The sequence below is a fragment of the Serinus canaria genome, chromosome 1A, assembly GCF_022539315.1.
Source record: "Serinus canaria isolate serCan28SL12 chromosome 1A, serCan2020, whole genome shotgun sequence".
NCBI classification, from domain to species: domain Eukaryota; kingdom Metazoa; phylum Chordata; class Aves; order Passeriformes; family Fringillidae; genus Serinus; species Serinus canaria.
In genome coordinates this window covers 47,288,035-47,301,123 of record NC_066314.1, presented here as the reverse complement: position 1 = coordinate 47,301,123, position 13,089 = coordinate 47,288,035, and the positions used below count along the sequence as shown (strand labels likewise).

Below are 13,089 nucleotides of genomic sequence, written 5' to 3'. Positions count from 1 at the left end.
GGGAGGTCCCGTACCCGCGAGTCCCCGCACAGCAGCAGCTCCGGGTAGCTGAATTCCACGCAGCCCTCCTCGGTGGGGTCCTTCAGCACCACCTCCAGGCGGACCGTGTGGCGGAGTGGGAGCGCCTCCCGCGGCGGCGGCGGCTCCTGCCGCCCGCTCTGGCGCGGCGGTGGCGGCAGCGGCGGTGGCTCGGGCCGTGGGGGCTCCCGCTGAGGCGGCTGCTCGGGCCGGCCAGGGTCGCGGGGCGGCTCCGGGCGAGCAGCGCTGTCGCTGGGCGGTTCGTGCGGCGGCGGCTCCGGCGGTGGTGCCTCACGGCCCGCCGGAGGTGGCTCCGGGTCGCGGCCCGCCGGCTCTCGCTCCAGCGCCGGGCTCTCGCCCTCGCGGCGCCGCACGGGTGACAGGCTAATGAACGGCACCCGGCGCGGCTCCGCCATCCTCCGCCGCCGGCGCCCCCCCCCCGCCCGCCGTCCGCCGGCCCCCGCCTCACACGTTCGGTGACACCGCTCTCCGCGCTCCCTCCCACCGGCCCCGGCTCCTCCCTCTCCCTCCTCCTGCTCCGCCGCCCGGTCGGAGCTACCCCTACGTTCTCCTCGCCGCCCCCGCCATCTTGGCGCCCCCCCACATAAATAGAGCAGCCCCGCAGCCCGCGCAGGCGCAGCCGGGCCCGCGTCGCTGCTGTTATTGCTCAGCTTCCCCCGGACGTCAGCGCGGCCGCCACCGCCCACACGCCGCGGGCGCCGGGCCCGCCCCCGGTTGCCGGGGCGATGCGCACGCCGGGCCCGCCGCCGCCTGCAGCCGCGGGGGCTGCGCAGCGCTCGTCCTCCTGGGGCAGCGCGGGCAGGCTGCGGGGGCCGCGGGCCTGCTGAGGGAAAGGTTCGCTGAGGTCCCTAGAAGTCGGCGGCTGCGGGTCAGTCACCAGAGAAAAGCCACCCGTGCGGGGAGAGCGGCCGTTCCCAGCCAGAACGGCGCGGACGCACGGAGTCTCGGTAGCATCAGCCCACGCTGAGTGGAACAGCAGAGGACATCGGGGTTTTACAAAACCGTGCCGTGCCGTATGGCGGAGTTGATCGCAGCTTGTTCCTACAGAAGAGCAGCCGCTGCCCGGGATGCCGGTCTCCTCTCGGAGGCACGGAGCTTGTTCAGCGGCCATGCCTGGTCTGTAGGGCACCAGCTCTGGCTACAGGGAGCAGTTGTGGCTTGTTGGGAAGAGCTGCGAGAGAGAGAGAGGGGACGACGCTTGGAAGGCAGGGTTTGAGCAGCAGCGAGACTTCCCTCATGAGCAGGAGCTGCCTGCAAATACTGCAAGTGTTTCAGTCTGTCACCACCTACTTTGACAGACTGATGGCTGGTATTTCCAGATGGAGGTATGCCACCAAGGCGATGTGAAGTTTCAGGGAAGCTTATGAACATCATGAGTATTGTATCCTCTAGCTTCATTGGAGCAGAGAAAAAGACATTACCATTTTGGGGGCATTTTTTAGTCTCAGAAATACTAGGTAGGAGTGGGTCTATTCTCTTCTTTAAAAATGTACTCATGCAAAGCAGGCAATTTACATCTATTATTTTGCATAATGATAACAGACTATTCTGTGCATCACATTACTCCACTTTTCAAACTACATCCATCACTGTGCTTGATGTTTTCCTATCTTTGCATGGGAAGCCTTTTGACTTGATTTTTAAATTTCATCTAGACTCCAGAAAAGATCTGTGACGCTAGAACAATGTTACTGAAAGTTATAACATCACTGACAGGGAATGGATGGCATTCCAGAATACTCCTTGCAGCAGCAAGTCACTGGAATGACTGACCCGATCTGAGAAATGTAAACTTTCCTTTTGAGCCTTGAAACTTTGTTGAGCTTTATAGTCGGAGGGACTTATCTTAAAGCCTTGCATGTTGTGGTGCGACTAACAAGATTAGTAGAGGTGGATTTATTCCTCAAATATGTTTTGGCTTTCAGCATCATAATAACATGATTTGGTAGCTGCACTTGTTCTCTGTTGAGAATTTCATACAGCTCTCAGCTGATGCACAAAATAGGAAATGTATTTCTGGATTCAAACTGAGTGAGCAGCCCTAAGCTCCAGACCTTTGGATCCTGACAGTAAGATTCTGATTCTCATTAAAGTTTCTGTGTCATCTATGCCATTAAATCCTGTGATGGTAAAAAGGGACTTTTCCTTAGAAAAAGAGCAGTTTATTGCATATCAAACAGAAATCTTATGTGGAAGTCACAGGCTCTTCTGCAGCTCTGCTGAACCCTGTTTTCAATTACCAGATGGGAGACTAGACCTTGAAAAAAGTACAAGAAGAATACAACAGGTAGTTTCTTGACAGATAATACTTGGATATATCCATGGAAAGTGATAAACTATGTATTTTAAGTATCTAATGTAAAACTCCATTCAGTCTTTCAGTCTCCTAACTGAGATATAGGGGACTATATTCAGAAGTAATCAATGTAGGGCATGCCAGAATAAAATCAGTTTTACGAGTACCTGAATCCAGTGCTTCATATTGTCTTGTAGTGTAGATACACCTGGAACCACATCTTGGTCAGATTTTTAACATGCTTTTAAAGTAGGAAAAAAAAAAAAAGCTGGAAAGGAACCATCATCATTCAACCCATGGTAGGGTTACAGAGAAAACCAGAAGTAGTTATTGGAAATATTTGAGGTGGCCATTGGTTCTGAGATTGTAGACCCTGATATTAGAAGCAGCCTTTGATATCTAAGGTTACTATGAAATAGTAATTCATATACCCCCTTTTCCTTTCTCCAAGGAATTTAATTAGACAAGTAAACCCTCATATTTCTGTATTATCTAATCGCTAAGCATCTTAGAGTGCACATACCATTTTTATAAGGCTTAGTATTTGTTTATTCAACTAGACAAACAGTAGTTCTGTATCTTTGCATTTAAAGTGAAGTCACTAAAGACATTTTGCTCTGTGTATCTGAACTAAATCAAAAAGAACCTTGGCAGCAGATCCAAGCACAGTAGTTACTGGAATATGTTAATGTTACATTTGGTCTAAGATACTAGAACCATTTGGAAAAGAAAACAACCAAATTCACTAGATCATAACCTCACAAGGAATTGGGTATTGAATACACCATAGGAGTTCCAGGCTTGTATTATTTCAAACACATTCAGTAGGAGTTAGATTTGTAATTTATCCATACTTTTTATTCTGTTTTTCTCCCTGTTTTGTTCTTTGTCATTAAGCTCCATCTCAGGTACTGTCTGTGCATAGTATAATGTGCTGCCCTTGTCAGTACAACCAAATTTAACAAGTATAGTTTTTAAAAAGTAATTAGAGATGTGTGGCAGTTACTTGGCTTTCTCTCAGGAAATGGACATGTTAAAATAGTCCAACATTGAATACGGATTCCTTCCCTTTGTATGCTATATGAAGGACACAGAGAGGCACATTAAGAGTTTAAAAAAATTTAACTACACGAAGAGAGGTGATACTGAAACAGCTTTTTATTTCACTGGTGAAAACTAGTATGAGTAGATCAGACAAAGTGGATGCTTGGAACTACAGATGCTACAGCCACATCAGTGAGCAGCAGTTTGTTGACCTGACTTAGTTTCAAACACAGAAAACAACAGAGACAGACCAGCAAACTGCAGAGGCCTCTGCTTTGGTGCAGGTGGGATCCTCCTGCTCTGCTTTGGACTGGCTTCTATCTCTGCAGCACTCTCATGCTTTTGGGCTGTGTTGGTTGTGGTAGAGCTGTACAGAGCTGTACCATGTTTCATTACAGACAAGAGGTCACTGCTCTCCTGGACCTCATGGAAGCCATTGTCTGGCTTCCTCTGGGCTGGACACCCCACAGCAGCAGGCTCAGGGTCCCACCAGAAAGCAGAGCTGTCCTTATCATCAATTATATCTGTCTCCAGGGATCTTGTTTTCAGCTTCAAAGGCTATTACTACATAGTAAGCTCAGGTGGCATGGGATAGCAGTTTGTTCTCTCCTTTCCTTAAGGTGAGCACTGGGATCTACATTAGAGGTAACAGCTGTAGTGGCAGCCAGCTCATAGCAGTGGCAGTCACATCTCTGCTGCTCCAACGTCTCCAAGATAGAGAAAATCCTTATTTACCATCAGCTGCTTCCTCACTATATCCTTGGTTTCTTATGATTCAACCACAAATCTTGTTGATCCTTGTGGTCCTTTCACTGGAACTGCTGCTACAGCAGCTGCAGCTTCCATTTCTGTGTCAGGAGATGATACAGCTGCAGGTAGGTTGGTGTCTATGTAGCTTTTACTAGAACTGCTGCTGCATCACCAGAATCCACTGCACCAACAGTATGGCTAGCATTGCTGGTTTTCTGTTTGATGAGGATTTCTGAATTCAAGTGTGCGATTTTTTTTTTTAATTTCTCTTTTCTCTTTCAGCTTTACTAAGCTGCTCTCTGGTAGACCCAGAATCAAGATATAAACCACCTGTTTTTTTTCCAAAATGAAACACCAATGCCTTTCATACCATGTAGAAAACAGATTTATATGCAGGATCCTGCCCCCTCATACTTTTACTATTGTTCTTTTAAGGAAAAATACTGTTTTCTGAAGAATACACCTCTAGCTTTCTTTCCTCAGGCACATGTATTTAGGAGCTGTTATCAGCAGCTCTGCCATAGCCTTGAGAAGTCTGAAGTACACTTTTCAGTGAAATAAACTGTTTGGAAGGACTGTAGGCAGGCAGAGAAATGCCAAATTCATTTTAGGAAGGCTGTGTGCATTAGCTCAGGTAATTAGGATCTCCTTTGATGGGGCAGTAATATTCATTTGTCACAATTTCAAGGCAGAGGAACTGTGATAATGAACTTCATCACATATGTTTTTATTTGCTCCCTGTGAATTGCTCAAGCCTCACTTACTGGAGAATTTGAGCCCAGGAGACACTGAACTCCTCTCCAGAGCTTTAAGAAATGCTTTGAACAAACCTGACCAAAAGTGCAAGGTTTCAATGGCAGTACAAAGTTTTTAAATGGTAACAATTTTTATGCAAAAATACTGCTCCTGTAACCAGAAGTGCTTTTTACCCCTAGAAGTGGATTCAGGTGCATCTTTTGCTCACTTGCTGAGATGAGGAGAGGTTTTCCAACACCATGTTTTGTGTCAGAACAACATAAATGGCATGACTGTGTATCTCAGGGGTAGCTGATGGAAACAAAATGTTGGCTTTTATCTCACGTAAGCTAGAAATCAGGGCACGTCATCATGTGAAAGAAGTCAAGGGACTTACAGGAAAGGATGTGTCATGGTAGTGTGAGTTCCTCAATCAAAGGTGAGGGTGTTATCATCCCTGCTGTTCAGAAGAATTTTCTCAATGAGAAATTTAAAGCTGACACAAGTTCTGAATGACTGGTGATTTTTATGGCCTACAGAACACTGTAACATTCTTTAACCTAATACATAGGATAAGACTGTTGATTTAAAGGAACTTCAGAGAAAATTCAAAGCCTCGAGAGCTCCATTTAGATGGAGTTGCAAGTTAAGAAGAAAAAGCAGAGAGAGAAAAAGGAAAGAATTGCATCCTTGCCAAGGAAGAGCAAGCTGCTTGGAGAAGTTGTTGTGGGAACAACTTTTGAGCCTGGAGAGAAGATGAAATATTAAGACATTAAACATTAGCTCCTAAGTAGGTGCATTTACTAAGCAGAATATGGGTCAGTCATTCCTTTGGGTAACAGTAGCAAAATCAATTGTAACTAAAAAGATAAGAACACTTTTCTAGTTACATCTTATTTTTTACCTAATTGTTAATAATTGTTTCTGCTTCTGGTGTCAAAGTTTCTTGCTGGAGCAAGCATACAACTTTTGTCCTATTGCTAAGGGTGAACTCAGTAGAGTTTGACAAATAAGCTGTAAACTTCTATAGTAGTAATGATTCTAGGTGGTGTATGGATTCTGTCTTAAATGACATTAATCTGGGGATGTCAGCCCTTGAGATGTTTTCTCTGCCAAGCAGTGAATCCCTAGGAAATTCCTCTTTGCAGGTTTATTCTTTACTTTTCTAAAAAGGAAGAAAAAACAGGGGAAAAAAATTAGTTACCTTCTATGTGATCACAAGAAAATTAAAGCCACTGAATTACCAAAATAACAAGCGACAGCACAAGATAAAGTTGACCTCAAATTGCACCAAAGGGGATTTTAATTGGATATTAGGAAAAATTTCTTAATCAAAAGGTTTGTCAAGCAATGGAACAGGACACCCAGGGAAGTGGTTGACTCACACTCCCTGGGGGTATTTAAGGGCTATGTAGATGTGACATTTAGGGACATGGCTTAGTGGTGGCTAGGGTATTGCTGAGGAAATGGTTGGATTCAATGAACTTAAAGTTGTATTTTTCAACCTGAACGATTCAATAGTTCTTTAAAATAACCTTTTAGTTGAAATCCTGGATTTTGTAGAGGAGTACCCAGTAATGTGCGTGGGCATACACACACACACACACACACACACACACACACACACACACACACACACTTTCTTCCTTAAAAATACAAGTAAAAATACAACAAAGGGAGCAGACTTCAAGGAACTGACAAAGAAACTTAAACTGAGGAGCATCTGCCTGTGTTGATCGTGACAATCACTTAAACTGTACCGTAAGGAGAATTTAAAACTGAAGAGGAGCTGTTATTGAAAAGAATAGACTTCCTTAATGGTAGCTCTTTTATGATTCACACCTGCTCATTTGAAAGTGTAAAAACACCTAGATGTTTACAGAGATTGAGAGGGATTATGTGCACTGGGAAGTTGTCCCCCACTTTTTCCTCATTTGCACTATTTCTTTAAAGATACTTGTGGCATGGGATGCTTATCTCCGATGAAAAGCCTGTTCCATCAGGCCAGCACCCCTGGAGGCAGCCGAAGATTACCAGGCTGTCTGAAACTTTGGAGTCAGGTTATTGTCTTATCTCTGCATTGTTGTCTGCCGTTTTATTCTCCCAATAGCAATGAAAGCCACAAAAGAATATGAGTCATGCTTTCCTGTAGCTCTGCCACCCACCTGTAAAACAAGAAAGAAAGACTAGCCAGGTAGTGAGTTCTCAGTGTGAATTGCAATTTTTACACTAAAAGCAGTAGTAATGCTGTTTAATGAGGTAAAAGGGTCTGGAAGTAATTCTCAGAACTACAAAAGGTAATGTGCCACAGATTTGCCCTCTCAGGGTCTCTCTTGTGGGTGCTGATCTAGCAGAAGACAAACACTCTTGAGAGTGTCCTTGAGAGTGGACTCAGGCAGACTGCTGGCTAGAGGAGCCTTCGTCACTTGTCACCGTGATATTTCCTAGTTCTTAGTGAAATATAAATATTGTGATAATTATAGGAAACCTATTTTTACTAAATACTGTAATAGATTTTAGATTATTATAGTTACTGTTAGGCAACACCTGTCACACACTGATCATCCTCCCAAAAAGGAGAATTTCATGTAATACATATATGTAGATGGCAAAGCAACCTTCTAAAAGTTATTAAGACATACAACATAATATTTTCTGTGACCTTGAAGAAATATTTTCCTTTTTTGTTCCTCCCTCCTTTCACTTTCAGACTGGTTTTACCAAAACTCCAATTTCCTAACCAAGTTTTTGTAATGCCTCTTAGCACTTTGGAACTGCTTTTACTGACATAAGTTCCACACCTAGGTAAGTGCACATTATCACAGACAGCTGAGAGTGATTGCATAAACAAATTACCGCATTTTTAACATTCATACAAGCTTATGATCAGAATCGTCAGAAGCATACTTTGCATGTGCAGTTCAGCATTTTCATACTTCCATGATTTTATTTCCAAGCCAAACTGCCTTCAAAAAAGCAAAGCACATATTTATCACCAAGAATTAACTACATACTGAACTTGCAGATTCAACACAAAGCTTCTTTTGATTTGCCACAGCATTAAAAAAAAATCTGAAAAATTACATATGAAAAACGATTTTTCATATATGAATAATTTAAATAGACAAATGAAATTCTTTAAAACTAATTTTTTTTCCACCTCAAGTTGGATTTTCAGAAGACATGTTGTGAAATTTTTTGAGCGCATTAAAACAAGTGTAGAATAGCAGCAATAGAAGTGATGATTTTAAGGATAGAGTGGATGGTACATACCTAAAATGCTTGTGAAAATAAACTACATTTTCTGTATAACATTCCTATTTCAGATGTCATTTTTCTGACCTTAAAAGAATTACCCCTGACATTGGTAAGTAATAGTACAGTCTACTCTTATCTGAACACCTCCTCACTGTTTTAAGAGACTGAGTTATTCTGAGTGTCATGTTGACTTTTAGTCTTCCACAGTGTTAAAAATAGGTTAGAAACTGTTGTAAAATAGTTGATAGATCATTAAACATGTACTGTTAGTTTGGTTATGGTAAAAGGGGTTAAAAGGGTAGTTAAAAGAAATACGGTACTCAACGTACCATAATACACCTAAGTAAAGTGCACCGCCCCAAAGCGAAAGGAGCCAGCCTGGACAGAACTGTAATGGGCCAATCAAGCGCCTTAAACCTTGAAGAAACCTTTTGGTTTCTTTTCCAAAAAGAAACCAATCCAAAGGGCCAAAAAAAAAAAAAACAAACCAAAAAAAACCCAAAAAAAACCAGACAAAAAAAAAAACCAGGATAAAAAGGGGCTTCTGACCCACCGAATGCGTGCCGCTCCATCTGGGACATCGGGGACATCGCTGCTCAGGAAGACCCAGCGCCAGCGTTGCCGCATCCTCGACGGGAACGCTCCTGCTCGGCCCGCGGGCCCCCATGCTTTAGGCCTTTCTTTTTCTTCTAATAAATGCTGAAATCACTTTAGTACTGGGAGCCTGCTCTCGTTTTTAACAACAGGTCTTAGCGTTTTACAAATCTGAAAATATCTTGCCTCGAATGCCTGTGAAGTGGGAGTGAGGCAAGTCATGCTCAGAGGTGGTGCAAGGGGAGGAAGGGAGAAGTGGAAAACAGCAGCACTTTAGCAGCAGTCTGGTAGTCCTGTAAGGCCCATCACATTGATGGGGAGACGGGAAGAGAAAACACTCAGTAGGGAATGAGGATGTGCAGAATGAAAAGTGATAAAAGCTGCTTGAGAACAACTGGCTAAACTGAGTCAGGAGTCTTGTAAAGCTTGCCTCAGAAATTACTTTGCTGTGACCAGAAAATAGCTCTTCTGCCTTTAAACAGTGGGGAAAACCACCACAATTTTATAGAGACAGCTTCTCAGTTTGTTCAGTAATGACTAAGTTCAGCACATGTGGCATCATGAATAAGTCAGACAAAAGTAAGACTGAACTGGCAGAATGAAAACAGTAGGATAATCATCAGTATGGGAATATATCAGGCAGTTTATGACTTGGTTTATCAGGTTTTGTAATTTAATTTTTGCAACATTTTCTTAGAGACAGCTTTCACACATGGATTCATGAGACACAATGACATCATGTGATCTGAGTTAATTCACCAGCTCTGCAAAATAAGATATTGAGTTTTGTCACATAATGGCTCCCAAATAATGGCCTCACCCATTAATGTAAGGCAAGAAAAAGAGTACTAGTAGCTTTAGAGTAGACATGCATAATGATCCCATCATGCTTAAGGACAAAATCATCCAAGAAAATTGTAGCTGTTACAATGAGCAATGCAGCTGTTGGAACTGGAGCATTGTTCTTTACTACATGATGGAAACATGTCAACATTATTACATATGTTCTTAAAATGTTACCTTTTATAATTCTGCACTGTTGTGTGTGTTTTTTTCCACAGAACTGACCACATGGAAGTTGCTTACAGTGATCAAGGTGGAGTCTAAGGCTCATTACTCATCTCCAGTTAAGGACCAGCTCAAGGTATGGTTTAAGGGCTGCAAAAAACTTAATGCAATTCCTAGGTTCATGGAACAGCATACATAGTATCCCACTTTTTAGTTCAATTCAACTGTATCTGAGAATCACTACAAACTATGGGACAACTTATTTCCTGTTCAAATAACTGGAGACCCATGGTCTTGAAGGTCTATTGTAAAAACATGTTAAAGACCATTATTTATTTTACTGCATTATTTTAAATTCTTCTAAAGAATTACTAAGAATAATACAATGTGAAACAACTAAGCACAATTCAAGCATGTAAGCATGAATTGAAACAGAAGTTCTCTTTTTATTTGAATACACTGTGTCACTGTGTCTTCTCAAAAGTCACAGCTCTTACTAAATATAGACATTACTTTTATTTTTAAATCTATAAATAGATGCTAGTGTAATTAATCAATTAAGCAAGACCTATAAGGAATTTAGGAGCTGTCCCTTGCCCAGAGATGTGAAATGCCTGCTTTATTTGTTCCAAATGAAAGCTTAAACTCTACAAAGTCACAGGTAACCTTTTAGTGTGTGGCCAAAAAAAAGAGTTATTTCAAATTACGCAAAAGGACTGGAGCAACTCGACCCTATCAGTCTCTGTGGGATGCTGAAAGGCTCCTTTAATAAAGAATGAATGGGAAGTATCTCCTATGACATGGATCTTATACAAGTTTAGCTGAATATAACAGTGCTGTAGTTCCTGCAAGTGCAATGCATACATTTCTGATGTCATATACCTAATTTTAAAGAATAGCATAATACCCTATCTGAAAGGTACATGTTAAATAAGTTGAGAATGATAAATGATGAAAAGCAGCCATCAGTCATCAATAACAATGTCTTGGGGATCCTGGAAGTATGGAGGATCCAACATACCCCTGGATGACTCAGATACAGCTGTAAAACTGTGCTAATAAATAGCTCCAGAGAAAGAAACTAGTACTTAGTGGGCATAAGCAGTCATGCAGAGTGATCTGCATAATGTGGAAAACAAAGCCAATTTGAACAAACTGTATTTTTGTAGAACAAAAGGTAGGTTGTCTCTTCCAAAGGATAGACTGTATTCTGGAAACATCCTAGCTATCATGTCCCAGCCAAGAACTACTTTAGTGCGAGGCTCCCCTGTGATAACATGGCCAAAAGGGTGAATGCAGTCTTTGAGTACTCGTGCAGAAGAAAAGCAAGCAGCACTATGGAGAAGCATCTTCCAGTGTTACATACAGAGATAAATTTTGCCCAGTGGCTAAGCAGCCATGTTTTCAAAAAAAATCTGTTGGCAAACCGACTGCCAGCAAAACACCTTTATAGGGGAATCTGTCTTTCATACAAACAAGAATTGACTTGCTGCACTTTAAAAGACAAAAAAAAAAAAGCCCAAAAAAACCCAAAAAACTCCAAAGAAAACCACAAGAATCCAAACCAAACCAAAGAATGCTGGGCTTTAATGGTTAACAGCAATGATGAACATTGGAAGAACTGAATATTAGAAAACAAGGCTAAACAAGTTGAATTTAGAATTAAGGTACAATTTCTAAAAAAGCAAATATGATTTAACCATTTGAATAAATTTCAAAATAAAACGGATTTTTCATTATCCATTTTCAAATTAACACTCTTAAGTTTTTCTGGCAAATATTTTATGGTAAGTCGAGTTAGTTATTGGATTTAACACTGGTGAAATCTACCATCTTGCACTACATAGTGTCAGGCCAGCTTATCTATCAGTTGATTAATGACTTCATTTTAGTGTTACTGGTAACACTTTCATGCAATTGTCTGCTTAAGGAAATTTGGAAATGAAACTTCAAAAAGAATGAGTGGAAGTTACTTCTGGAGATAATACAGAGGAAAAATGGTCAAAGAGTAAAGCAGTGGGCAAAATCTTGATGTTTTCTTCAATGTATTTATAGCTCCCATATAGTGAAGCTACAGGTAGCCACAGCCATTTAGGTAATTGTTTACTTTGTGCTTGACTACCTACTAGCCAAGTTCCTCATTCACACTCAGGCAGCTTTCTTATGAAGATCAATGAGCCAGCTTGCAGCTGAGGGAACCAAATAAACCTAAATGCCTGCTACAGTCCAGAGCTATAATGTGACATGACTTTTCTTTCACAGTGAGCCCTTTGCCTCCAGTTTAATTCACTTAGGTGTTCTGTCATAGCTGTTGTTCAGGTATTAACAAGTTTAATTCAAGGTGGACTTTCTTATCCATCAGGAATGGGTCAGCGCTCAACTAAAAGCAGTTACATGCTGTTTGGGGGTTGGCTTTCTCTGCTAGTGACTATTAATCCTATGATTGCTAGCAGAGCAGCTTCTCTGCAGTCTCTGTAGCTTATTTTTCCAGAATCAGATGTTTATTCAGAGTCTAACTCTGATTTCCATATTCTTCCTTGAAATTATAATGATGCAGCAATTTCTTTCTGCTTTAGTCTTCCTTTCATTACATTATCTGAAATGCCACTGTTTCAATTTTATATTCACTTACTCCTGACCCAATAAATTTACCCATTTCCCTGACTCTGCACATGCATTCTTCACTGTCTGCTTGCTCAATAGGTCATCTGCCTTCACTCCTAGCCATCCCATTTAGAGTACCTTGACTCCTTAAATTTCCACAGTTTAGGAAAATATGGAAATGGACAGGGATAAAATTTTATCTATTCTTTACTACCTTTCATTTCTGTATCAGCTAAGGCAACTTCTCATCTCTGTTCTTTGAATATGACCTCAGATTAAACAATGGAAGACACAATCTAGATGTATTTCTAAGGTAAAATAAACACCAGTATTTCAGTAGTTTTCTTGTTCTGCATTTTAATAGTACCTACATATCTGTTCTATTACCAAGACCTAAAAATGCTAAGACAATATGTAAAATACCTTATTTCATCACTGCTCAAGGCAAAGCCCTGCAGTCCCCTGTTTTATCTTAAATGATAAAAGCTTTATTGCCAGTCAATAAAAGGCACTGTGCTAAACCCCATGTTATTTAGCATATCAAATATGACATTATGGCTACAGTAAATAAAGGTGAGTTTAAATAAAAAACTTCTTCCCTTCTGCATTAAAATTTCTTGTCACAGACAAGAGAAGTTAAAATTGGCCCCCAAGCCCTTATGCTGCAAAGCTATCACACTTATTTCAGAAGATTCAACCAACATGTAGAATGGTGTGTAACAGATTTGGATGCTCTTCAGCTCTCCTGCAGGTTAAGCTTC

General features: G+C 41.6%; 1 protein-coding gene across 3 annotated transcripts in view; it reads right to left on the bottom strand.

Moving 5' to 3' along the window:
• The window catches only part of UBN2 (ubinuclein 2), a 53,210-nt gene extending 52,557 nt beyond the window's left edge, over positions 1 to 653 (bottom strand). For 2 of the 3 annotated variants that reach the window (XR_007776625.1, XM_018910015.3), the window contains exon 1: positions 15 to 652. Coding sequence is in view for 2 of the 3 variants with exons in the window: in XM_018910015.3 (XP_018765560.2) it covers positions 15 to 434 (420 nt within the window). In the remaining variant the exon portion in view is untranslated. Of the gene's footprint in view, positions 1 to 14 lie in introns of all 3 variants that reach the window. The other variant, XM_050970121.1, reaches the window with a different exon arrangement.
• Between the last annotated feature and the right edge of the window lie 12,436 nt (positions 654 to 13,089).